The sequence below is a fragment of the Octopus sinensis genome, linkage group LG7 (assembly GCF_006345805.1).
Source record: "Octopus sinensis linkage group LG7, ASM634580v1, whole genome shotgun sequence".
Classification (NCBI taxonomy): Eukaryota; Metazoa; Mollusca; class Cephalopoda; order Octopoda; family Octopodidae; genus Octopus; species Octopus sinensis.
This window is the reverse complement of record NC_043003.1, coordinates 25,278,315-25,304,657: the sequence shown is the minus strand read 5'-3', so window position 1 is coordinate 25,304,657 and position 26,343 is coordinate 25,278,315. Positions and strand designations below refer to the sequence as shown.

Here is a 26,343-nt window from a genome sequence, read left to right as displayed (position 1 = left end):
TCTTAAACGAGGGGCATATTCATACAGCACGGAATGTTTTCACCCCAAATGGCGGTCAGCGATTGGTTAAAATTGCCGAAATGCTCGAAATTAAAGTCGAAATATGTTACAACATACAGAATTTTCTCAATAAAGCCAAGAAAAAAATGATGTTTTATAAACACATTCTACCAGTATACGAAGTTTAAAAGTGTTTAGTTAACTAGAAATTATGTTGAAAACTGCCGTTCAAAAGGAAAAGATCCTGTACATCATCAATGCAATGGTAATTAACTAAAAATTTGGGTCAAGATAGTTTATAATAAAAGCAATTGTAGAAAAAGGTTTAAAAGTATAAATGTTAGAATCATATGTAGATTAATCGCATTTGTGATCTTGGCGGGCATCTTTTAAAGAAACAAGAAATTCTATTGGTTGTTGATTTTTAGAAGCGCTTTAGCTTTGTGATGGCCATTGTAGGTAAACAATAATAACATTGTTTTAGGACCTATAACATAGTGGAAGGTTGGTAAAATTTGAATTACATTTCAAAATCATATTGAAAGACATATAGTTCTCTTTTTATTTTCGATTTGAGTTTTATTTGAGCCTTATTTGATTACATGTTTGGTTAAATGTGGTGAATTACGGCGGGATTTCAAAGAAATGGGTATATATAAAAAATTCTTGGTTTACGTGAAATGCCGAAACGAAAACGAAATATTGCTTATAGTAGAGAGAATAATACTTTCATTTGAAAACTACATATTTCACCAGGAGAGAAAAAAAATACTTTTACGCAATTTGTAAGTGTTTAATCAGAAACAACGAAACAAATAATTTTAAAGATTTTATGCTATATATAAGAATCAGCAAGATTTTAGTTTTTAAAGCATGTGTATTATGGGAAGAAAACAAAAGCACTGTTTAAAACACTTGTAAAAATTTACCAGAACCTATATTGATTATAAGATTTAATGATGCTTAAGAGTCAGCAAAATTATGAACTTTCAATGTTTGCAGCCACCTCTGCAGTAAGCAGTATTTTTTCGTTTGAATTATTTGCAGAAAACCATGATGTTTTTATACATTCCCATGTCTTCGAGAATACGCTGTAATTATCTTATATCGCATTTACCTTTAAAAGAAGTGGTACTTTTTAAAAACTTCTTTTAGCGGTTAATTTTAATTTTATACTTTTGATCTTTTGTCAGTTTTACGGTATATGATAGTAAAAGAATTTTGCGATCTTTCGATTTTTGCATAGGGGTCCTACAAACTGAAATAAGTTAAAACAAAAGTTCTGTTTTAATCGCCACCTTGACCGCTTTTACAGTCCTAATTTCAAATTAGTCTTTTGACTCAGCTTTTACACGAAGATACCTATATTTATGTTTAATATTTTCTTTAATTACTCAGTTACGTGTATATGTTCATCGTACAACATAAAAATATCGAAGATATGATGCTTTGTATTATTCAGTATCAACATGAAATAGAAGGCATGTTGAAAAGAGGAAAAAGAAAAATTCTGAGTTTATGTTAAGCGTTCAAACAATACAAATAGAAACTCTATTAGTCCTAATTTCTTCATCCTTCAACTTTGACAAGTCATTTCTCTTTAACAAAGTGTTGTGAGAAAGATGAAAACTTCTCAGATTCTAATGTTTTACTAAGAAAAACAAAATGTTAACAACTTCTTCCAGTGATCCTTAAAGAGCATGTTTAGTTCGATATATTATCACTTGATGGAAAACAATGTGTTTTGTATTATATCCGCAGATGACGTAAAAAATGTTTTTTTTTTCTACATTCGTCCTTAGATTAATGTCTGAGGTCTGTCGTGAACCTTCAGATCATTTAGGTTGGAGCTTCCAGTTTCCATGGCATCTGAATAACATAGCATTCAGTACTGTCTCGTCCTGAATGAAATAACTGTCCCGCCGCTGGAATTGACCTCCAGCAGTTAGTTGGTACTAAATTTCATCTGAGGGAACTGGAGTAATGTGAAATGAAGTGTTTTCTTCAAGAACACAGCACACTGCTGAGTGTGGAAATGGAAAGCATGACCTGAGGATCAAAGATCCAACACCCAAACCACTAGGCCAAGAACCCTCCCTCCACATCATTAGATTAGTTCATAAGAGATGTTTCATTGGTCTGGATGGATAAACTGTAAACGAAGTGCTATTGATAGAAAGAGAACAGGTGCTTGAACTTCACCATATTCCTTTTGTTACTATTAAGTTGGTTTTTTTAGAGCATAAATTAACATGAAATTTTGATGAATGGTTTTAATTCCGTTCATTTTAAAATAGGTAGTTTGTATTGTAGAACTCGGAGCAGTTTCAGACAAGTTGATATCAAAATGGTTAAGCAATTTACTACAGAGATTCTTTTCACATGCTTCAAAACATATCTTCTTTTACTTGTTTTAAGTCATTCAACTGTCTCCGCCCTTTTAAAGCCTAGCCTGGCTCATGGGCCCGGTTTCAAGAGCGTATGTATTCCCCAGCTGGATGGGACGCCAGTCCATCGCAGCGTTACTCATTTTTGCCAGCATGAAATGAAGTGTTTTGCTCAAGAACACAACGCGTCGCCTGGTCCAGGAATCGAAACCACAATCTTGCGATCATGATGCTGACACCCTAACCACTAAGCCACGCGCCTCCACTGCGCCCTTTTAAAGCCTAGCCAGGCTCATAGGCCCTGTTTCCTGGTTTCTATGGCATATGTGTTTCCCAGCTGGATGGGATGCCAGTCCATTGCAGCGTTACTCATTTTTACCAGCTGAGTGGACTGGAGCAACGTGAAATGAAGTGTTTTGCTCAAGAACACAATGCGTCTCCTGGTCCAGGAATCGAAACCACAATCTTAAGATCATGGTGCTGACACCCTAACCACTAAGCCACATGCCTCCACCGTTGGACTGTAGCAAGCAATTAATATTACCTTATTTAAAAAAACGAGGACACTATCAAATGTAGTCCTAGATTTACTTTACAACTGCAATTGAGAATGATTTGGTATCAACAAATGCCATGCTTTCACAAATGGGTTTTGGTGCCTGTATAATTGAGTACATAAGAGACCTTCTTGAGCCTTCTTCTTCCTTTGAAGTAGCAGAACACTGGTGATGTTACAGCCAGAGGGAGAGAGGGTCGTACCAGCTCTGGGCTGGTACTTTGTTTATTAACCCCAAAGGTGTGAGAGGCAAAGTTAACCTTAGTGGGATTTGAACTGAAAGTGAAGAGAGCTGGAACAAGTAACGCAATGCATTTGGTCTGATATTCTAAAGATTCTGCCAAATATGATTTAATTGTCTTATTAAAAGCTCAAAACTTTTCTGATCATAGGTCTGCTGCATCAGGGCTAATCTGGAACTAAACCCCTAAGGAATGACTTATGACATCTCTATAGAAAGAAAAATTTCAAGTTCTGCTATTCTGTCATTTAAAATATACTATAGAACACAATCTAAAATTGTAGGTGGAGTTTACAATCTTTTCTTTTACTTGTTTCAGTCATTAGACTGCGGCCATGCTGGGGCACCACCTTGGAGAATTGTTTAGTCGAAAGATTTGACCCCAAGACTTACTTTTTAGGCTGCTTATTCTATCAACCTCTTTTGATGAACCACTAAGTTCTGGTAATATAAACACACCAGCACCAGTTGCCATGTGTGTATGTGTGACAAACACAGACACAAAGACACACACACATAGATATATGTATATGATGGGCTCCCTTTTAGTTTCTGTCTACCAAATCAAGGCTTTGGTCAACCCATGGCTCTAGTAGAAGACACTTGTCCAAGGTGCCACACAGTGGGACTGAACCTGAACCTTGTTGTTGGGAAGCAAGGTTCTTACCACACAGTCACACCTGCGCTTGAAGAATTCACATGAGGTAGTCTGATGTAAATTTTCTATGACAAATTATAAAGTTAAGTCCAATTATTCACATAAAGGTTTGTATCTAGAGCTTATTTACTGTATAGAAATGCATGTCCTTTGTTTTTAAGTATCCTCTGTAAATTAAATTCTTTATTTATTATTTCAGATTACCAGATAACATTGGCATTGAAATTTTTCAACAATTTTCATCATCTTTTAAAGTTGAAAGGAAAATGTACACAACAGATGAAACTCTCTTTATATGATTTTGTGGTTGAATTATCGTGAAATATTTCTTCTTAAACTGAGACTGGTAACAGCACTTCTCTACTTCACTACCAGGAATATACACAAGATAAATGGATTCATTTTTTTTTGTTGGTTCCTTATTACCAGTCAAGGTTTTGTCACAAAAAAATCATCTTGGAATAATTATCCCAGAAATCCTTAAATCTCAATAAAATCTGCTTATGATTGTCTGCAGCATTTTCAAATATTGACAGGATCTAAGGTGATGGAAAAATAGTTGAAGAAGTATATATCAGGAATAAAATATGAAGAAAAATATCCATATATTGTGGTGACAGAATAAAAAAAAATTATGGCAAATGAATTCTGTGAGAACCAGGTGAAATATCAAACACAATCAAGATGGATCGATTCTGACGAGATGCTAAAACAGATTGATAAAACAGCATTCCACTGTTGTGTCTGTAAGAAGTCATTCTCTCAGGAAAGTGACCTAAGTAGACATGAACACGTTCATACAGGAGAGAAACCAGATCATTGTGATATCTGTGGTAAATTGTTTTCTCAGGATGGGGAATTAACTGTGCAGAAATATATTTACAAAGAGGAGAGTCTATATCACTGTGATACTTGTGGCATATCATTCTCTAAAAGCATTGACCTTAAAACTCACATGCGTATTCATACAGGAGGTAGACAATATCACTGTGAAACTTGTGGTAAATCATTCTCTGGATCAAGTAATTTAACTCGGCACAAACGTATTCATACAGGGGAGAAGCCATTTTGCTGTGGTATATGTGGAAAAGCTTTCTCTCGAAGTGGCTGCTTGATTATTCACAAACGTGTACATACTGGAGAAAAGCCATATCACTGTGACATCTGTGGTAAATCATTTACTGATAAAGGAACCGTAGTTTCTCATAAACGTATTCATACAGGAGAAAAGCCCCATTACTGTGATATCTGTGGTAAATCATTCTCTGGGAAAAGTAACTTAACTAAACACAGACATACTCATACGGGAGAGAATCAACATCATTGTAATATCTGTGACAAATCATTCTCTCGAAGTAGTGACTTAACTGCCCATAAATATATTCATACAGGAGAGAAACCACATCACTGTAATGTCTGTGGCAAATCATTCTGTCGAATAACTGACTTAACTGTACACAACCGCGTTCATACAGGAGAAAGGCCACATCACTGTGATATCTGTGGTAAATCATTCACTGGAAAAGGTAACTTGACCAAACACAAACAAATTCATACAGGAGAGAAACCATATCACTGTGATATCTGTGGCAAATTGTTATCCCGACTAAGTCATTTAACTGGACACAAACGCATTCATACAGGGGAGAAACCATATCACTGTGATGTTTGTGGTAAATTTTTCTCTTATAATGTTGACTTAACTACTCACAAACGCATTCATACAGGAGAAAAGCCATTCCACTGTGATACCTGTGGTAAATCATTCTCTAGAAGTGGTGAATTGACTACTCACAAGCGCATTCATACAGGAGAGAAGCCATATCTCTGTAATATATGTGGTAAATCATTCTCTGTCAAATCCAGTTTAACTACTCACAAACGTATACATACAGGGGAGAAGCCATATAGCTGTGATATCTGTGGCAAATCATTCTGTGGAAAAAGTAATCTAACTAAACACAAACTAATTCATACAGGAGGGCATTCATGTTACTGTGACACTTGTGGCAAAAAATTCCGTCAAAATAGTGACTTAGTTAAACACAAACGTACTCATACTGGAGAGAAGCCATATCCCTGTGACGTCTGTGGTAAATCTTTCTCTCAACGTGGTAAACTGACTACTCACAAACGTATTCATACAGGAGAGAAGCCATATCACTGTGATATCTGTGGTAAATCATTTTCTCAAAGTTGTGAATTAACTACTCACAAACGTGTACATACAGGAGATAAGCAATACCATTGTGAAATTTGTGGTAAATCATTCTCTCAAATAGGTCACTTAAGTGGACACAAGCCCATTCATACAGGGGAGAAGCCGTTTCACTGTGATATCTGTGGTAAATCATTCTCAAGAAATAGTGACTTGACTGTGCACAAGCGTATTCATACAGGATACAAGCCATATGAATGTGATATCTGTGGTAAGTCATTCTCTAGGAAAGGTGACGTAACTACACACAAGCGTGTTCATACAGGGGAGAAGCCGTATCACTGTGACATTTGTGGTAACTCTTTCTCTGTGATGTGTAGCTTAACTAAACACAAACGCATTCATACAGGAGAGAAACCATATCATTGTGATATTTGTGGTAAATCATTCACGGGAAGTGGTGATGTAACTGTTCACAAACGTATCCATACAAGACAAAAACCATAAATATTAATGGGATATGTAGTAAACCATTCTTTGTTACATCATATAGCTTAACTACTTATAAATTTATTCATACAGGAAAGAAGCTGTATTGTGAATTCTATAACAATTTTTCTTCTCCAAAATGTGACTTAATTAAGCACAAATATACAACAAAAATGCTTTTTCAGACATTCCTGATCTTGGTCATTCTCAGAAAATGCTATAATTATAGAGCTACGGAGATGTACTTGCATAGCAAGTGACCTGATCTGAGATCGTGTGCTGGAACAAAAACAATTGCAGCGTGGAAGGTCTTTATAAGCCATTTAAGAAACACACAAAAACCGTTTGATTCATTTCAACATTTAAATTTAATTTTTCAAAATATTTTCATCGCTTTGAGACTGCAACCTGTTCACTGACAAAATTCCGTGCTGCATCTTTGTGTGTTTCTTAAATGGCTTATAAATACCTTCCACCCTGCAATTGCTATAATTATATTTACCTTTATTCTCACCAAGGACTAGTCAACCACAGAACTGGTCTTATGAAAAATGCACCCAGTACATACTGTAAAATAGCTGCAAGCAAGTAGAGAAAGTTGATGGTTAAAAGGGTTCTCCAGTCTTGTCTTTCCAAGTATGTGGCAACTTCTAGTTCTGGTACTCTCAGTAAAGTGATTAGTGATGGGAATGGTATCCAGCTGTTGAAACCTATTCAAATGAAACATTGGGTTCTGTAGACCTTCGTAACACCAACCACCCAACAGAAAGGGCTGAGTGCTTTTTATGTGGCATGCACTTGTTGAAGGGGCCAACAGTGGGGCTGAATCCCAAACCTCAATAGTTATTTTAACTTTTTAATTCTCTATTTTTGAAATTTCTTAGTTTCTGCCTTGTAACATGATATGTAAACTTTTAAGTAAACATTAAAAATCTTAAGGATTTCTTGATACACAACTTTTATTCATGGATTGATTACTTATTAGTAAATAAATTTTACTAATTAATTTGTTAATTGATCAATTGACTGGTTTCTGAAGATTTAGTTTATTCACTTTTAAAAAATATATTTATTTAAGGTTTTTCCGTTGAAAAGGCTAGCAAAGAATTTAGTGCATCAATACAGTTACTAACAGTAGCAGCAGTGAAGAGAAAATACAAAAATTGTAATTTGAATTTTTGCCAAAGAAATTTATTGAAATTTTTCCATTTCAAATTGTTTACAGAATACCTCAGTTTGTTTTTTGATTTTTTGCATAAAAATTTAGTTGAGAACTTTTCTTTTTGAAATTGTTGACATGCCTCTTCGGCTATTTCATATGACTTAATGCCTTAAAATTCATTAAAACTTCTTACAATTTTTGTAATGTCTTGCTTTTTTATTTTGTTGCTGCTATCAGTCATTTTGTAACAGACAGCTATCATGCAGAAAATGCCAGCTTCCGATTCCTGTTGTTTGATTGGTTGAAAATGATCAACCTTTGAACCTCTGTAATATTTTTCTAAATTTTTCTGGAATAAATCAACCCCAAATTTAGATTCAGCATGAAAAATTACATCAATATACCAAATTTTAAAATTTTCACTTAATTTTAAATTACTGAATAGATCTGAAGTGCTTTCTTACATAGAACAAAGAGGAGACAATGAGATAGAAAGTGGCGTCTTTAAAGACAACACAGTTAATGTCTTAGATATTCTGAAATTGGTCAGGCTATCAATTAGTTATTGCAAGGAAACGAGAGAGTTTCTTACATGACATTTGGAATCTGAGCATCACAGCCTCAGATAGGCTACTACAGGGTTTCCCCAAGGAGCACCATACAGTAAACATTTTCACATACCTGAGTGCCTCGCAGAAAACTTTAAGGTAGGTGACTACTTTTTCTCCCTTTCTTTCTAGCCAACAATGGCAATTTTTAGAGTGGGTAGTATAAATGCACATGGTCAGGAGTTACCATGGGAGCAAGTTCACTTGCTCAATGATTTCAGGTTACTAGGTTTAGATGTGATACCCATCAGCAAGATGAGGATTTCTGACACGTACCTTAGCACCCATTTTTGGTGATTTTGAGATCTTCACATACTTGATCCTGAATGGAGTGGTAAGGTGATGGTACAGTTCCAGAAAAGACTGGGCCTCATGATACAGTCAATCCCCCTGGACCCTTGACATGAATGGTAGCGAAATGGTACTTTTAGACTAGTCGCTGTGTATGCCATGACTGGAATATGGCAGTGGATTTCTTCAGGCATTTGGAGGTTTTCCTTGGGATGTCCCATTCTTTAATGCTAGTAGATGACTAGAATGCCATCCTGGATGTATGTTTGGATTGTAGGAAATTAGTTGATGGGATAATTAAACTTTAACTCTTTAGCATATAAGCTGGCCCAAATATTCTACCTGTTTTATGTTCAAACTGGCCAGGTCTGACCTCTCACACCAAGCCTACCATATTCTAGAAATATGCAATCACATCCTTAAAAGCTACAAGATAATGCATGATTAATTTAAAACAATATGGATAAATAAACATTACATTTGACAGAGTGATTTGAAGGCTAAAGGGTTGAGCTTAGACTAGTCATAGGCAACATAGTGGCTACAGAGGTCATGATATATGCATTACAGTCTTGACTGTGGTACATATGCGGTGATCACTAGCTGTCAGATTAATTTGTTGTTCACAGTAGGTCATGATAGATGAGCTAAAGGAATGTTTCTATGAGGTTCTCTTGCACTTGCACAACACTGCTATCAAATGACAGTGGCCTCATTATCATAGAGACTTAATGGATATGTTGGACAGCATCAGGATGGCTATTTTGACACCTGGAGGCTCTATACCATTTGTATGAAGAATGATGAAGAGTTAAGGGCTTTCGAGTCTTGTGATATAAATAACTTAATTAGTGTTTGCTTCATTAACTTCAGGAATTGGTTAACAACCTGATCACTTGTCACTTGAGTGAATGTATATATATACTGGATAGTCTTCATATTCATCAGGAAATAGGATAGACTGGGTTGCATATACTAAATCTTTTTCCCAGCAAAGAAAAAAGTACCACTCAGACTAGAGATTAGTGACTTTGTGCATTATTTACATTCAATGGATATTTGTCCTCATCTTGTTTATTGTTAACACAACTTTTCGGCTGATATACCCTCCAGCCTTCTTTAGGTGTCTTGGGGAAATTTCGAACCTGGGTTCTCATTCCTAAGGTATTTTTCAATGTTATTATTATTATTATTATTCAGGTCACTGCTTGGAATCTTGGGGTTAGTAGCCTGCGCTCTTAACCACTGCACCATATGCCCATGGGTTATGGCTAAGTGGTTAAGAGCGCGGGCTACTAATCTCGATTCCAAGCAGTGACCTGAACAACAATAATAATAATAATAATAATAGCATCGAAAAATACCTTAGGAATGAGAACCCAGGTTTGAAATTTCCCCAAAACACCCGAAGAAGCTGGAGGGTATATTAGCTAAAACGTTGTGTTAGCAACAAACAAGATGAGGACAAATAGCTGTTGAATGTAAATAATGCACATAGTTCCTCATCTCTTAAATATAGAACTGTATTAGTGACATAGTGATAAAAGTTAAATGAACTCAGTATATGGCAATGTGACAGAGGAAGGTGTGACACTGAAAATACCTTGGGCAAGTTTCTTCTACTATAGCCTCAGGTCGACCAAAGCCTTTTAAGTAGATTTTGATGACAGAAACTGAAAGAAGCCCGTCGTATATACATGTATATATTTATGCATCTGTGTTTGACCTCCATCATCGCTTGAAACTGTTGTTAGTATGTTTACGTCCCTGCAGCTTAGCAGTTCGTCAAAGAGATCGAATAAGTATTAGACTTACATAGAATAAGTCCTGTGGTCAATTTCTTCGACCAAAACATTTTAAGGCTGCTGTCAAACAAATAAAAGAATAAAAGAAAAGGAGGAAAAAATTGGGTGGGTAAGGATGGGGAATTTAAATGTTACTCTTTTTTACTCTTACTTGTTTCAGTCATTAGACTGCGGCCATGCTGGAGCACCGCCTTCAGTCGAGCAAATCGACTCCATGACTTACTCTTTGTAAGCCTAGTACTTATTCTATCGGTCTCTTTTTGTCGAACCGCTAAGTTACAGGGATGTAAACACACCAGCATCGGTTGTCAAGCGATGCTGGGGGACAAACACACACACACACACACACATATATATATATATATATATATATATATATATATATATATACATATACATATACGACGGGCTTCTTTCAGCGAAATCGTAATCTCCGTTGTTGAAAACATAGGGATCTCCAAAAAAATCTTTGCTAAAAGTTTGTTGTTTGTTGTATTCGGACACGTTCGCCGAATATCTCCAGTTTTGCAGCAGTCCCTAGTCACGTCACTTCCTTTTTTTGTCTTGCGATTGTCAACAATATAGTTTGATGATAAGGTATAAGATGTTTGTATCATTCTTGAAGCAAGTATGTAAACATATGAAGTTTATATGTCGTCTTCATTGATTAAAATAAGCTTTTGTTGGTCTGAGTTTGGACATGGTCTGCTGATTGAAGAATTCTACTCAACTAATGTTGGGGTAGAATTTCATAACGAAACCAAAGCAAACCAAACATCTCCGACGAAGACACACTTATCCATTCCTTCGAAGCTGATTCCGTCGCTACAAAACACACACGCACGCACAAGGGGTTAAACAGAGAGGGGACAAATAAGGACAGACAAACGGATTAAGTCGATTACATCGGCCCAGTGCGTAACTGGTACTTAATTTATCGACCCCGAAAGGATGAAAGATATAGTCGACATCGGCGGAATTTGAACTCAGAACGTAGCGGCAGATGAAATACTGCTAAGCATTTCGCCCAGCGTGCTAACATTTCTGCCAGCTCGCCGCCTTAGGAAAAACAATATTCGTGAAACGATTGATATCGAACAAGTCTTTTTCCTAGCGAGCTTTTCTCTTGCAAGGGAGGTGATTAATGATGAGTTGCCTCCCTTAACACTACCTCTGTCAAAAGTCTTCTTCAAGATCAAATTTGGGCTACAGATTTTCTCGATTTGTGGTTCATATGCAGAGACCAGTTGATGTGTTGCCTATGGATATTCTAGGCTAAATTTATTTTGTTACACATTCTGAATAACTATTACTTTTTCTATATCCATTTCACTATCAACAATATTCCTACTCCGGTGTTTTTATACATAACCACACTACTACTATGCGCAGCACTACAATGGTAAATGTTAGCTCTGTATAGAATAAATAGACTTTTTTCATTGATTTGACGGTTGCTTTTTTACAGCTGGGTGTCCTTCCTATGACCAACCACTTCACCTCACAGACTAAGTGCATTTTATCGTGCCGCCTTTAGTGGTTAGGGCATTCGGCTCATGATCATAAGGTCGTGAGTTTGATTCCCGGCGGCGCATTGTGTCCTGGAGCAAGACACTTGCCCCAATACACTCAACTGGAAAAATTAGTAGTACCTGTAATTCAAGAGTCAGCCTTGCCACATTCTGTGTCACGCTGAATTTCCCTGAGAACTATGTTAAAAGTACGCGTGTCTGTGGCGGGTTCAACCATTTGCGCATTTATTGCACGAGTAGGCTGTCCCGTTGAATGGAACTGTTCCGTTGAACTGGGACCCTCGTTGTCCTAACTGACGAAGTGCCAGTCACGCTACTAAATCAGTTTTATTCAGAGTTGCTGTTCTTCTTGAATGGTTGCCTTCACCGTGACTTGCAGATTCTGTCTTCTGTGTGCAAATATTTATTCATAAATATTATTATTCAAGACTAACGGTCCTCACTACAGCTTCCAGAGTCCATATCTCCCTCATGCAGAATTTTATTCAGTCATTGTTCTTTTACAAGGGCTGCATTTGTGGGTTCGTGTGAAACCTATTCATATGCATTTGTCCATATTTTGTGTTTGTTCAGTGAGTTCGATATCCCAGACGGACTATCTTCACAATGGTTCAGAAACTGTATCTCCCCGTAATGATGCTAAAAGAACTCATTATGCATAGTTAGATGAGACACGAAAACTTACAGTAGACTGGTGGGTTTGTTTAGGCATGTTTAAATTCTAGACTAGTCGCACTTCTTGTGTCTCTCCTGGTAGGTAGTACAGGGTATTTAACTATCAGCCGTCACAGATAATTAGGGACATATAACTGGATATGAGGCTATTTGTATGACACTAGATAGAGGGAAAGATCAGTTGTTCAGGTAAATGTCAATAGAATGACACAAATAGTAGAGTTTTAAAGGCGGCGAGCAGGCAGAAACGATAGCACACTGGGCGAAATTCTTAGCGGCATTTCGTCTGTCGCTACGTTCTGAGTTCAAATTCCGCCAAGGTCGACTTTGCCTTTTATCCTTTCGGGGGTCGATTAAATAAATACCAGTTATGCACTGGGGTCGATATAATCGACTTAATCCGTTTGTCCTTGTTTGTCCCCTCTGTGTGTAGCCCCTTGTATGCAGTAAAAGAAATAACAAATAGTAGAGTGTCGAATAAAATTCCTTGTATTTAGTGTAGCCCTTTACATTATGAATCCAGATTTCACCGAAATCAACTTTGCTTTTCGTACTTCTAACATTATATTGGTGAACGAAGGCAACATTAAATAAAAATACTTTATCACCTTCATTCCATGACTATTGAATTGGTGGATAGTTATGGTCGAACAAAAGCTTGGTTAATATGAAATTTTTATAGATATCAAATAAAATATCTGGCATAACAATTCCAAGAAGCTGTTTTCAATTTTTACTTTTGAAAATTTGAAGAACCACCAATGAATAGTAAATGTAATTCGCGTAAAAAAACATTTGAAGGTAAAGTATTTTGTTACATTGTTATGAAGGAATGAAAATTGGTGAAGTTTCGGCATCTGCTAGTATTATTTATGAATAATAATATTAATAATAATATTAATAATAAAAGATGGGCTACAGCAAATATTTTGCGCAATACCACAGAATTGCTTGTCAGTTGTTTGACTATAACCAGTTGAGCGTGTCCCTTAGTGGCTGACGATATGTGCATCTCTGATCACGAGCAGAAGTAGTGGGACAGCATCATAGCCATGTTTTGAAAGGAATTCTTAAAGGTTTGAATAATTCACCTCTGGAAACATGGGTATTTCGTTCAACACCCTTAAACAACCCTTATTCAGGGACCTTTTGAGCGGGATGAGTTACTCGACCAGAAGAAAATTCTAACTTGGTCCCACCTGCAAGGTCATGTGTTGTTTATCTTGATATGAGATCATGTCACGCACATATGGTTGTGATGCATGTGCTTAGTGTACCCTTATCAGACGGGTAGTCATGATGGATATACTGGATTTCGTATATTTTACCCCAGTGTCACTTTGATGGCATGCACTCAACAACAACAAAAATAATAATAAAAGTTCACTATTATCTCTTTTGTTTCATGAAGATAAACTTTCGGGTTATTAAACTAAAGTTAAATGTAGGAAAAATATTCTTCACAAAAGATGTTACAAAAGATATACGTTTATATTTTCTAAAACTAATAAACTACGCTATGAGGTGTCTAAATGGCAGGGTCGTTAGAGTGTTAAATATAATGCTTTTCGGTATTCAATATCCGATTCTCTGCGATCTGAATTCAAATCCTGTCTAGACAACACTGCATCTCATCGTTTATGCGATTGATAAGCACTGGATCTTCTTCTGCTGCTGCTGCTAGTTAGTGCTCCCTTATCTATCGTTCAGCTCAGATTTGGGCGCCCTCCAACTCCTCTAGAAGGTATTTTTCACTACATATTTCACTCATATTAGTTACCTTTCACCAAAAGATAACTTGCTTGTTAGATGTTGGGATGGTAAAGACATTTAAGGGGAAACAACCTACCACGAACAGTTATTTTGTGTTTCGAGATACTAGAAAATTGATGCTCTTTCTATACTGATAAGAGTCATGTTCGGAACTTTTACATAGGACAGAAATATTTCAAAATTTCTGTTATGATCTCCAATAGAATCACAGCTTACAATAATGTCATATAGATATGAATAAGTAGATATGAGGTAATTCTGTGAGATTATTTGATTCATTGCTCGGTGGAAACATACTGTTATGTTTGTAAGTTCAGCTGGATGTGTTGTATACTGATACGTTTGAGGATCTTAGCGTACCTGATTTAGAAATATTTTGTTAGTGACCGGATGAAGACTAAACACCTTACTCCACATTAACATCCAGGTTAGATATTGTAAACACTTATTAGATAATTAAATTTTCTACATCGAAAATCTATTGAAAGAGTAGTACGTTAAAGTTACAGGGGGGATAACTCTCAACGACGTTTAGCAATATGCTAGACTACCCGTGATCTGTTGGGTCACCGGGAAACTCTGAGTTTCCCAGTAACAGAAGTTGCTTCGTGGGTTGGAAAGATTTGGCTACTATTTCTTGCACGCCCTGCTACAATGTAACATGTATTTCAGGTCTTTTATAGCAAATAGCTGTTACGTGGTAGCAGGGCGTGCTAGAAATAGCAGCCAAAATCTTTGGAGGGGAGATACGTTGAATGCACTTGAAAAAAAAAACTATTTCACACTGAGGTTACGAACGGTCCTTTACGAAATATCTACAGATTTTTAAAGTCATTTTCACTTTAGAAAATTTTTTAATATGTCCCCCCAAATTTTTGTAATATTCACTTGAAAATAATTTTAAAAAACATAAAAATATTGTCTGTTTAAAGAAAGCTAAAATATGCATACTTACTGTACAAACAGCTTACATTTTTGAAATCACATTCACTTAAAAATATTTCTAAATGATTAAAATATTGTGTTTAACAAAAGCTACAAGAAATTGTAAAAAGAATCGTTTTTTTTTTCGTTGTCAACTCACTAATAGAAAGATAAGAAGATGAAGACTATTTTCGTAACATTTTCCTATTATGCACCGTTTTGGTTATTTATACCCTGAAAATCTCTAATATCTTGAAAACTACTTTACCGATTTACATGAAACTTGTTTCATTCGATTCGTATTAACATTTCAGGGTAACTTTAATTCATGGTATTTTCCCATTATGCGCCAGTTTCGCCGAGTAACATTACAAGCAAGCAAGCAAGATTGAAAGTGACTTTAATGTATTATAGATATATTAGTTCAACAGAACACTACAAATGCAATACTTGGATACATCATTAGTATTGTATCCCGAGATCTCCAGGGGTTTCGGGTCATACAACATACACCATACACCCTCATCCAGACGTCCCAACTGTAATCAGATTTATAGTTCTATACACATCTACAGATGTATTACTTGGACCCATCTTCTGTGTTGTATTTTGGATTCAACTGGGTGTTTCAGATCTTACAATATACACCACCGTTCAGGTGACCCAACCTACCTAGGTTGATCAGGCCTAGACAAGCGGCATTCTGCTAACACCATTGCTCATCTCTCTTCAACTAGAGCAATTTAGACGTTTTTTTCATCAGCCTCTTCGTTTTATCTATGACTCTTTTTTCTGCTCATTCTTGTAAAGCCTCATCCAAGGAAAGGCAAAACCCTTGACTCTCAACTTCCACAAGGAAATGCCTCGTTCTACACACATTCTCCTAGCAGTTTTTCACCAACTTCTGGTACTTTTAATGCAATATGTAGTATATAGAAAATTATTCAAAGGCACCATTCACACGGAAACAACACCACCAACAACAATGACATCAATAAAACAATAATTAACTATTAATTAGTGCTAAATATTTAATGTAGTGAGACATTAAAAAGCTAATTAACGATAAACGTGTGCTGATTGAATAAGTAACAATTGTTTATTATTTATTATTATCATTATTTTTTTGCTGGTTACACTATTTTTTTATTCCTCCCTGTATATGTTAACGCTAACTAAACCATTGTTTTAAACCGAGTTGCATCTCTGGACAAGTCTATTTTCTTTCGCCAGCCAATGTATAATTTGGTACATTTACTTCGTGATTCAGTCATCAATACGGCTATGCTTTGATCAACAAAGGCTTGAAAGATATAACCAAAACATACCGAAAATTTATTCATCGATCCTTTGCGCATTTGTATCGTAGCAAAGGTTGCACAACAACAAGTTGGGTATTAAGATGGTGATTTACGTATGACACAAGAGCTTAATCTACTATAAACAATGTATACAAATCCAAGCACATTGCAGATATAGGAAGTCACCAGTCACCAAGCATTGTTCATGTAATTGCGTTGTACATACATATGTCTGTCTGTCTGTCTATGTGTGTTCGTGCGTGCGTGCATACGTATTTGTATGTACATAAATTTATATTGGGTTGTCCGGAAAGTTCGTGCCGATATTTGAAGGAAAGAAAAAGGTCAATAAATACTTGCCATTACATTTTTAATCAACCAAATATGAACCACTTTGTTGCACAATGCGTCTCCATCTTTCCTTTAACTTGAAAATACCCTCTTCCCAGAATTGAGGTGGTTTCATGGCAAAGAATTCATCAAGATATCTTTTTACGTCATCCAAGGAATTGAAATTTTTACTGTTAAGACTATTCTGCAGAGACCTGAATAAGTGGAAATCCGAAGGAGCAATATCTGGTGGATATGGAGGATGGGGTAACACATCCCAGCCGAGCTGCAGCAATTTTTTCTGGTTCCCAAAGCATCAAGTGCCGAAAATGACATTTCTTATCTTCCATTTTAAAGGGTTACAGAATTAACACAGGTTATAGGAACATAAACCTTCTTCCACGAAAAGATAGCTTAAACTGTTTTCTAAATGGAGGTGTAGTCAAATTCTATTTTATTGACTCAACCATGTTCTAAAATAAGTCGAAAGGTAAGCGACTATAAATCGGCACGAACTTTCCGGACAACCCAATATATATGATATATGCAGACTTAGGTAAATATATGTGGTGTGTATGGATTGTCAGGGAGGGGTAGCACATTTGATGGGGGAACACGTTGCAATCTTAGGGTTGGTTTGTCTGTTCTGGTCTCAACCTAGCACCCAACTCTTACTTGTAGCACCAAGTAGCTGTTTGCATACAACTGCGGTCAAAACCTGATAAACCGTTTCGACTAGGGAGTAACACAGGTGGGGGTGGCCAACGGGTTTGTAACTCTTGATGAGTTGAGCTTGTCTACCTATGCATGTAAAACCTGAATCTGGTGGACTCTGCAGAAGAAACTTTCATGGTTCAACGGATGGGAAACTGGCTGCAGCAACGCATTGTGGAGTGCAGAAAGTATGATGAGCTAAGTAAGACATCATGGTCATTCACTGAATCCTTCTCTATCCCCCGTCGTGTTGACCTGGTCTTACAAATCTCAGTGCCACTCAGTAGAGAAGATGTATCGACCACTCAAAGACCTTGGAAACTAAATCACTATATTTAGCTGTAGCTTATCAAGATATAGCATTAATAGTCGTCCTGATTATGTACTGTCATGTATTTAAGTCTAATTCATTAAAGTGCAATGTATTTAAGCTTATTATATTCTTAGAGTAGAGCAGTGTGAAGGTATTTTTCACTACCGTTCTAAATGAGTCATTGTTTCTCGGTGTTTCATATATATATATTTATTATTGTACTTTATAATCTCTGACGAAGTACCTCATTTTCATCTGCCTATTACCTCAATACACTTGACTAATATAGGCAGAATGAGATACTTTTATCTGGGGTGAAACAGCTGTAAGTTATATTACTAATTTATATTCATATTTTTTAAATAATTAATGGTATCCTTATCTTATATGGATAGAATAATACGCTATATGTATGTATGTTATTATAATTATCATTTTAATAAATAAATAAGTTAACATTTTTAATGTCCTAAAGTTGATGAACCAAGTATTGTTCTCCTCCATTTTCTTATTTGCAATATATATATATATATATATATATCCTTGTTTCTTTCTGTGTTCCTTTCTGTGGAGGAGCGTAGGCTCGAAACGTTAAAGACTTTTTCACTTCCCGAGCGATATACTAATACATCTGTTTGTTGTCTACATCACCTATCTTCGTCTTTTGTTTTTTTGTGAATTCTCCCTATATATATGTTTGTATGTATGTATGTATGTATGCATGTATGTATATATGTATGTGTGTGTGTATGTTTGTGTGTGTGTGTGTGTGTGTGACATATAGTAAATGTTTTAATATCTTTGAAAAAAGGAAAATAATGCGATTTACCAGAAGTAAGAGAAGTGAATGGTGTGTATTTTTATCGTATATTTGGACAGAGAAAAGATAACTCGCAACACCAAATCTTCGATTGCGTTTTCCTGAAGAGGAGTTCTTAACCCCGAAATATCGAGAACAAACAATCGATTTATTCTTTATAACTCGCATTGTTTTGAATTTTCAAAAATATAGAAAAACAGCATTTTATTTCACATACATGCACATACACGCGCGCGCGCGCGCACACACACACACACACACAACGCACACACACACGCATATATGTATGTATTTATATATGTATAAGTACATACCTACATGTGTGTATATACACACACACACATATGCATACAAACATACAGATATAAATACAGACATAATGCGCGCGCGTTTGGGTATTTTTAACACGCTCCTGCACAAGGGAAGGTGAAAGACATTTGTTGTGGGATTTTGACTCGGTGAATAAATTTCTATAGACTTTGTGTGAAAAAAAAAGAAACAAAAAACAAGACGAATGGAGCTTCAAGTAATGCTAGTAGAACACGGGATACACATTATTTACATTATTTATATTCGACGGATATTTCTCCTCATCTTGTTTGTTGTTAACACAACGTTTCGGGTGATATACCCCCAAGACTTCTTCAGGTGTCTTCACTCCATAATTACCCACGGGCATATGGCGTAGTGGTTAAGAGCGCGGGTTACTAACCCCAAGATTCCGAGTTCGATTCCAAGCAGTGACCTGAACAACAACAACAACAACAACAACAATAATAATAATAATAATAATAACAACATCGAAAAAAGACCAGGTTCGAAATTTCCCCAAGAGACCTGAAGAAGGCCGGAGGGTATATCAACCGAAACGTTGTGTTAACAAACAAGATGAGGACAAATATACGTCGAATGTAAATAATGTAAATAATGTATATCACGTGATCACGTGACCGACCAGACCATCAGATGTTGTTACACATCGCTGGTCACAATGCGTTCGCATTGTTTTAGCCTTCGAATGACGCCGCCCCGCTGGCTAAGCGAGCAGGCCAACAGAAGAAAGAGTGAGAGAAAGAGTGGTGAAAGAGTACAGCAGGGATCACCACCCCCTGCCGGAGCCTCGTGGAGCTTTTAGGTGTTTTCGCTCAATAAACACACACAACGCCCGGTCTGGGAATCGAACCCGCGATCCTGCGACCGCGAGTCCGCTGCCCTAACCACTAGGCCATTGCGCCTCCACAAATAATGTATATAATGTACGTCATTCCTCATCTCTTAAATATAGAACGGGATACGGTGTTTCGGCATGATTTTACTTCTTCAGTCATTTGGAGGTAAACCAATATAAGAACCAGCAAACAGTATTATTGGTTGATGCGTACTGAGGTTTGCTAAGCTGGAGATAATTAGAACACGAAGGAGTGAGGATCGATACAATGATATGCACATTTATTTTTTAACACGTTCCTGCGCACCAGAATGCAAAAGGCATTCGTTGCGGGATTTCCTTCCGATACTCGTAATGTACCCCTGAGAAAAGACGACTCGAAATGGTCAAGGTTGGAACGGATTCTTTCATTGTAGACTTTGTTCAATGAGGGCAGACCTTGAAGGTGAAAAACACCGTTAGGCTTTTCTTAAAACAGGTTCGTCATCTTTATGGCTACACTCCCACTCTTCATCCCTTTCTTTCCTTCCTTCCTTCCTTCCTTCCTTCCTTCCTTCCTCCTTCCTTCCTCCCTCCTTTCTTCCTTACTTCCTTCCCTCCTTCTTTCCTTCCTTCCTTCCTTCCTCCCCCTCCCTTCCTTCTTTCCTCCCTCCCTTCCTTCCTTCCCTCCTTCCTTCCTTCCTCCTTCCTTCCTTCCTTCCTTCCTTCCTTCCTTTATCTTCCACTTTTTTTTTTGCTTGCCCTCTAATTTTTTTTATCGTCTCTCTGTCTCTGTCACTGTCTGTCCCCCTCCCTCTCTCTCTCTCCCTCTCTCCTTGTCTTTCACATACACATGCATATATGCACACACACACACACACATGTACACACGCACACACATACACACGCATAAACATACATACATCACCAGCATCATTCTTGCCGCCATCACCATCACCACCACCACCACCAACCACCACCACCACCGCCGCCGCCTCCGCTGCCGCCGCCGCCGCGCCGCCGCCACCACCCATTACCATCTACACTGCAGAAAAGCTTTTATTATACAATTTCCAGACAAGCAGTATTGATCGATTTTAAAGTTATTTTGGTGCAACCAATATTGTGAGGTCGGTGGGTCGGTCAGTCGGTCGGTCGGTCGATTGGCTGGTTGGCTGGCTGGTTGGCTGGTGGGCTGGTCGGCTGGTCAGCTGGCTGGTCGGTCGGTATTATGTATAATTGAATGTAATGCCCCTAATTTACCGACTTTTGCTTTAATATCTGTATGTTTGCCTATCTGTCTGCCTGTCTCCACGCCTATCTGTGTCTGTCTCACTGGTTCTTGGTCTCTCTCTCTCTTTCTCTCTTTTCCTCCCTCTCTATTTCCCTATCTCTGCCTATCCATTTGCCTACTTATTCCCCACCCTCTCTCTCCCTCTTTTTCACACACACAAATACTCATACGCACACACACACACACACACACACACAACACACACACACACACCACACACACCACACACACAGAGGCACTCTTTCCTCTTCATTCTTTTTCTCTTTATATATAATACAAAATGGGACAAGAACGCAAAACATCCGGACAGCTAGGTGATACAAAAATGGGACATCAAAACATCCAGATAGACGATACAAAGAAAACAAGGACGGGTCATTCGAAGTTTTCTTTCTTCAGTCAAGCACCAGATTATCCTCGCAATTTCGGCTTATTATTCTTGAGATTGCTCCGATCTGGCCAGCCCCAAGGAAAAACTAAGCTAAGAGTATTAGATTCCTTGGAAGAAAGCAGCGAATGTATGCAAAAACAAGGACGGAAAAAACCCGGAGAAGGTTAGGTTAGGTTAGAAGCCGGCTCTTTATTGTCAAGAAATCTTGAAATAAAACTGAATAACCAATGTACACACACACACACACACACACACACACACACACACGCGCACACAAACGCAAACGCACGCATACGTGCATAATAATACATACATGGTGGTTATCAACTTGTAGACTAGTATGACTATCACTAACCTGTCAGCAGTGCCCCACTGAAATTACAAGTCAATAACAGCTCGCACAATACCACCAAGACTCTCACCTACGAAGCCAAGTAGTCCAGAAACAAGCACGAGCAAGTTCTTAAGCTTCGCAATGTGCAGCGGGTGTTATTCCGGAATTTTCTTCTACAGAGATGTCTAAACAAAGACTAGGAGGTGGTCTTCTCTCTCTCTCTCTCTCTCTCTCTCTCTCTCTCTCTCTCTCTCCCAGCTCTTGGATGGCCGTTGACTCTACTGAGTTCCTTCGTCCTTTAACAGATTTTGCTTTTCATGTAATCGAGTGTCCAATGAAAATCACTCTCCTTACCAAGCAGGCCCGGTAGGGTTTTGCCGGTTTAGTCGCTGCCGGTCTGGCCATGTGTCAGGTTATACTGGATTACATGTTACCAGTAGCATTAAGCATGACCTGGCCTGACGTGCCTGCCTGCCTGCCTGCCTGCCTGCCTGCCTACCTATCTACCTACATACCTACCCCTTCCCCCCCCCCACCACACACACATACGCGCACGCTCAAGGCCTCCATCAGTTAAAGTTAACCAAACATCTGCTCATATATGACATGCCTGGACAAGGTTACGGTTTTGAGTAAGTCACACATTTTCTCGTGAATAAAAATCTCCCCACTCCACATCACCAATGCTTTTTCCAGGGAAAGGCCGCTGACTAGGTTTCGATACAGTTGGGCATCAGTGTCCAAACAAACGCAAAAAAGACCAGAAAGCGTTGGTAAAAATGAGTAAGAGAGAGAAAGAATGGAAGAGAAACGTATGTGAGAGCGAGAGAGGGACTGTGTGTATGTGGAAGAAAGCTAATTAAGTCTGTATACGACATATTTGGGGAGGCGCAATGGCCTAGTCGTTAGGGCAGCGGACTGGCGGTCGTAGGCAGAAACGTTAGCACGCCGGGCGAAATGCTTAGCGGTATTTCGTCTGCATTACGTTGTGAGTTCAAATTCCGCCGAGGTCGACTTTGCCTTTCATCCTTTCGGGGTCGATAAATTAAGTACCAGTTACGCACTGGGGTCGATGTAATCGACTTAATACCTATGTCTGTCCTTGTTTGTCCGCTCTGTGTTTAACCCCTTGTGGGTAATAAAGAAATAGGTCGTAGGATCGCGGTTTCGATTTCCAGACCGGGCGTTGTGAGTGTTTATTGAGCAAAAACGCCTAAAGCTCCACGATGCTCCGGCAGGGGATGGGGGTGATCCCTGCTGTACTCTTTCGTCACAACTTTCTCTCACTCTTTCTTCTATAGGCCTGCTCACTTAGCCAGCGGGGTGGCGTCATTTGAAGGCTAAAACAATGCGAAGCGCATTGTGACCAGCGATGTGTAGCAACATCTGATAGCCGGGTCGGTCACGTGACAACAGATTTATGACCAAAAATAGAAACCCCAGTCTTCACATTCGTATGCCCAGTTGGGCATCAGTGTCCAAACAAACGCAAAAAGACCAGAAAGCGTTGGTAAAAATGAGTAAGAGAGAGAAAGAATGGAAGAGAAACGTATGTGAGAGCGAGAGAGGGACTGTGTGTATGTGGAAGAAAGCTAATTAAGTCTGTATACGACATATTGTGGAGGCGCAATGGCCTAGTCGTTGTGGGTATAAAGAAATAGGTCGTAGGATCGCGGTTTCGATTTCCAGACCGGGCGTTGTGAGTGTTTATTGAGCAAAAACGCCTAAAGCTCCACGATGCTCGGCAGGGGATGGGGGTGATCCCTGCTGTACTCTTCGTCACAAATTCTCTCACTCTTTCTTCTATAGGCTGCTCACTTAGCCAGCGGGGGGTGGCGTCATTTGAAGGCTAAAACAATGCGAAGCGCATTGTGACCGCGATGGTGTCCACATCTGATAGCCGGGTCGGTCACGTGACCACAGATTTATGACCAAAAATAGAAACCCCAGTCTTCACATTCGTATCCTTTGTTCTCGGATTCTTTCATTATTTCATTCTTTTACTTGTTTCAGGTCATTTGACTGCGGCCATGCTGGAGCACCGCCTTTAGTCGAGCAGATCGACCTCAGAGCTTATTCTCCGCAAGCCTAGCACCCACTCTACCGGCCTCCTTTGCCAAACCGCCAAGCTACGAGGACATAAACACACCAGCATCGGTTGTCAAGCGATGTTGGGGGAACAAACACAGACACATAAGCACACACACACACACACACACACACACACACACACATACATACATACATATACGACGGGCTTCTTCTAGTTTCCATCTACCAAATCCACTCACAAGGCTTTGGTTGGCCCGAGGCTATAGTAGAAGACACTTGCCCAAGGTGCCATGCAGTGGGACTGAACCCGGAGCCATGTGGTTGGTAAGCAAGCTACTTACCACACAGCCGCTCCTACGCCTTAAAAATCCATTTGTTTCAGCTCTTAAATTCCACATAATCTTAAGGTTGCACAAAGGTGCATATAGATAAGCCCATTCAGTTTTAATTTCCGTGACCTAGTTTGACTTTAACGCAGGTATATATTCGCGATACCTGTACAAAAAAAAAAAAGAAGAAAAAAGTAAAAAAGAAGCCAGTTCCTTCTGTGACTTTCACAGTTTCTTTCTGTCTCCTCAGTTTCATTTCCTGCCAGTTACAAAGCTATTTCGCTGTAGCTCACTGGTCTCTCTGCCTGTCTGTCTCTGTCTCTCTTTCTCACATACACATTTTTCCTTCCCCACAGTGCAATCTACTACAAGGAGTGGACAAAAAAAAAAAAAAAAATTTCGATGCAAATTGACTGTCCTCTAGTATACAAACTTCAGTTTTCTTCCAACTCGTCGCAGTTGTGTAAGTACGTAACAAACGAATAAAATTTCCAATATGTACAGCCTGTCTTTCGTCAATTCATGTCAATACTAGAGAGCATCTACTTGTAATATCTTACTTGTTACAAGCCTCTTTATTTGCTCTGTCAACAGGTTTTTTTTCATAGTTAGTATATTGCTCTGTGTGTGTGTGTGTATGGGAGAAAAAGAAAGAGATAATGTGTTAGAGAGAGAGAGAAAGAGAGAGAGTGAGAGAATAAGTGAGAGTTAGAGTAGCGAGTGAAAGTGGACCCAGTTTGTATATTTGCTCAGTCGATACAGTCTGCATCCTTGTATGCTTATTGCTGCGTGCACGCATGTGTATATGTGTGTGTCTGTGTTGTGTCTGTGAATGTGTGTATGTGTGCGTGTGTGTGTGTGAGAGAGTGAGTGAGAGAGAGAGAGAGAGAGAGAGAGAGAGCACGAGTGAGCGAGAGTGCGAAGGTGTGTTAGAGGAAGATAACAAATGAGAATTAAAGAGTGTATGTGGGGGAGTGAAAGTGAGCTAAGATATAATAATGTCTTTAGATATATTAGTTTCAAATTTCGGTGGAAGGGAATGAGTGAATTACATCGACCCCAGTGCTCAACTGGTACTTATTTTATCGACCTCAAAATGATGAAAGGCAAAGTCGACCTCGGCGGAATTTGAACTCAGAACGTAAAGGCATTTTGTCTGGCGCGGTAACGATTCTGCGAGCTTGCCAGCTTGAGTCTTTAGACATATTGATTTCAAGTAATGTAATTCTTAACTTGGAGGCACATGGCTCTAATGGTTAGAGCAGCTGACTCGCGGTCGAGGGATCGCGGGTTCGAATCTCAGACCGGGCGGTGTGTGTGTTTATGAGCGAAACACCTAATCTCCACGCGGCTGCGGCAGAAGGTAATGGCGAACTTTTGCTGACTCTTTCGCCACAACTTTCTCTCACTCTTTCCTCCTGCATCTTGCAGCTCACCTATACGCCAAGGAAACGGGGAAACCGGCCCTTATGAGCCAGGCGTGGCTCGAGAAGGAACAAGCAACAACAACAATTCTTAATTTGGGTACACTGCTACAGACTTTTAGGGTGATGGGTAAAGTTGATGAAATCTATTCCAGTACGCGACTGGTATTTTATTTTGTCAATCTGAGAGTCGATAAAATAATTATGGTTGAATGAATGAACAAAGCTGATCTCGGTGGAATTTGATCCCGGAACGTAACTAAAGACAGATGTTCTATGAATATTGTTTATCCAGCACCCAAGATTTTGAAGTAATATGAGTGAAATGGGACGGCAGAGCTAGTACGCACTAAAGATTGTACAATTCTTCTAAGATAACCTTCATGGGCAAAATAGATTTTTTTGCTGAAATAACGGTTACAGACACTCAAGTTTAGATCCTTGTGTGTAAAGCAGTCTTTCTTAGTATCAGCCACATAGGACACTAAGTACTTGAAATCACTGTCCTCCTTGAGTTGTGTGCCGTTGTTAGAACAAATTAGCATGTGGATTTCATCTTCCCTGGTGATCATGCATTCGGTCTTCTTTGTATCGAAAGACAGACTTTGGCAGCAACATCTAACAAGTCTTGCACA

The 26,343-nt window shown here is 38.5% G+C and overlaps 1 protein-coding gene across 4 annotated transcripts; it reads left to right on the top strand.

The window, feature by feature from the left end:
• Positions 1–418: 418 nt before the first annotated feature.
• Positions 419–6,834, top strand: LOC115214002 (zinc finger protein 260-like). 4 transcript variants are annotated; one of them, XM_036504642.1, is made up of 3 exons: positions 419–504; positions 4,042–5,785; positions 5,954–6,834. In XM_036504642.1, the coding sequence occupies exons 2-3, from the start codon at positions 4,477–4,479 to the stop codon at positions 6,505–6,507; spliced, it is 1,863 nt and encodes a 620-aa protein (XP_036360535.1). In that variant the 5' UTR covers positions 419–504; positions 4,042–4,476; the 3' UTR covers positions 6,508–6,834. The 4 variants fall into 4 exon arrangements, with proteins under 4 accessions (XP_036360535.1, XP_036360538.1, XP_036360537.1 ...); XM_036504645.1 differs by having other exon boundaries at positions 4,042–5,802; positions 5,971–6,834; XM_036504644.1 differs by having other exon boundaries at positions 433–508.
• Positions 6,835–26,343: the final 19,509 nt, after the last annotated feature.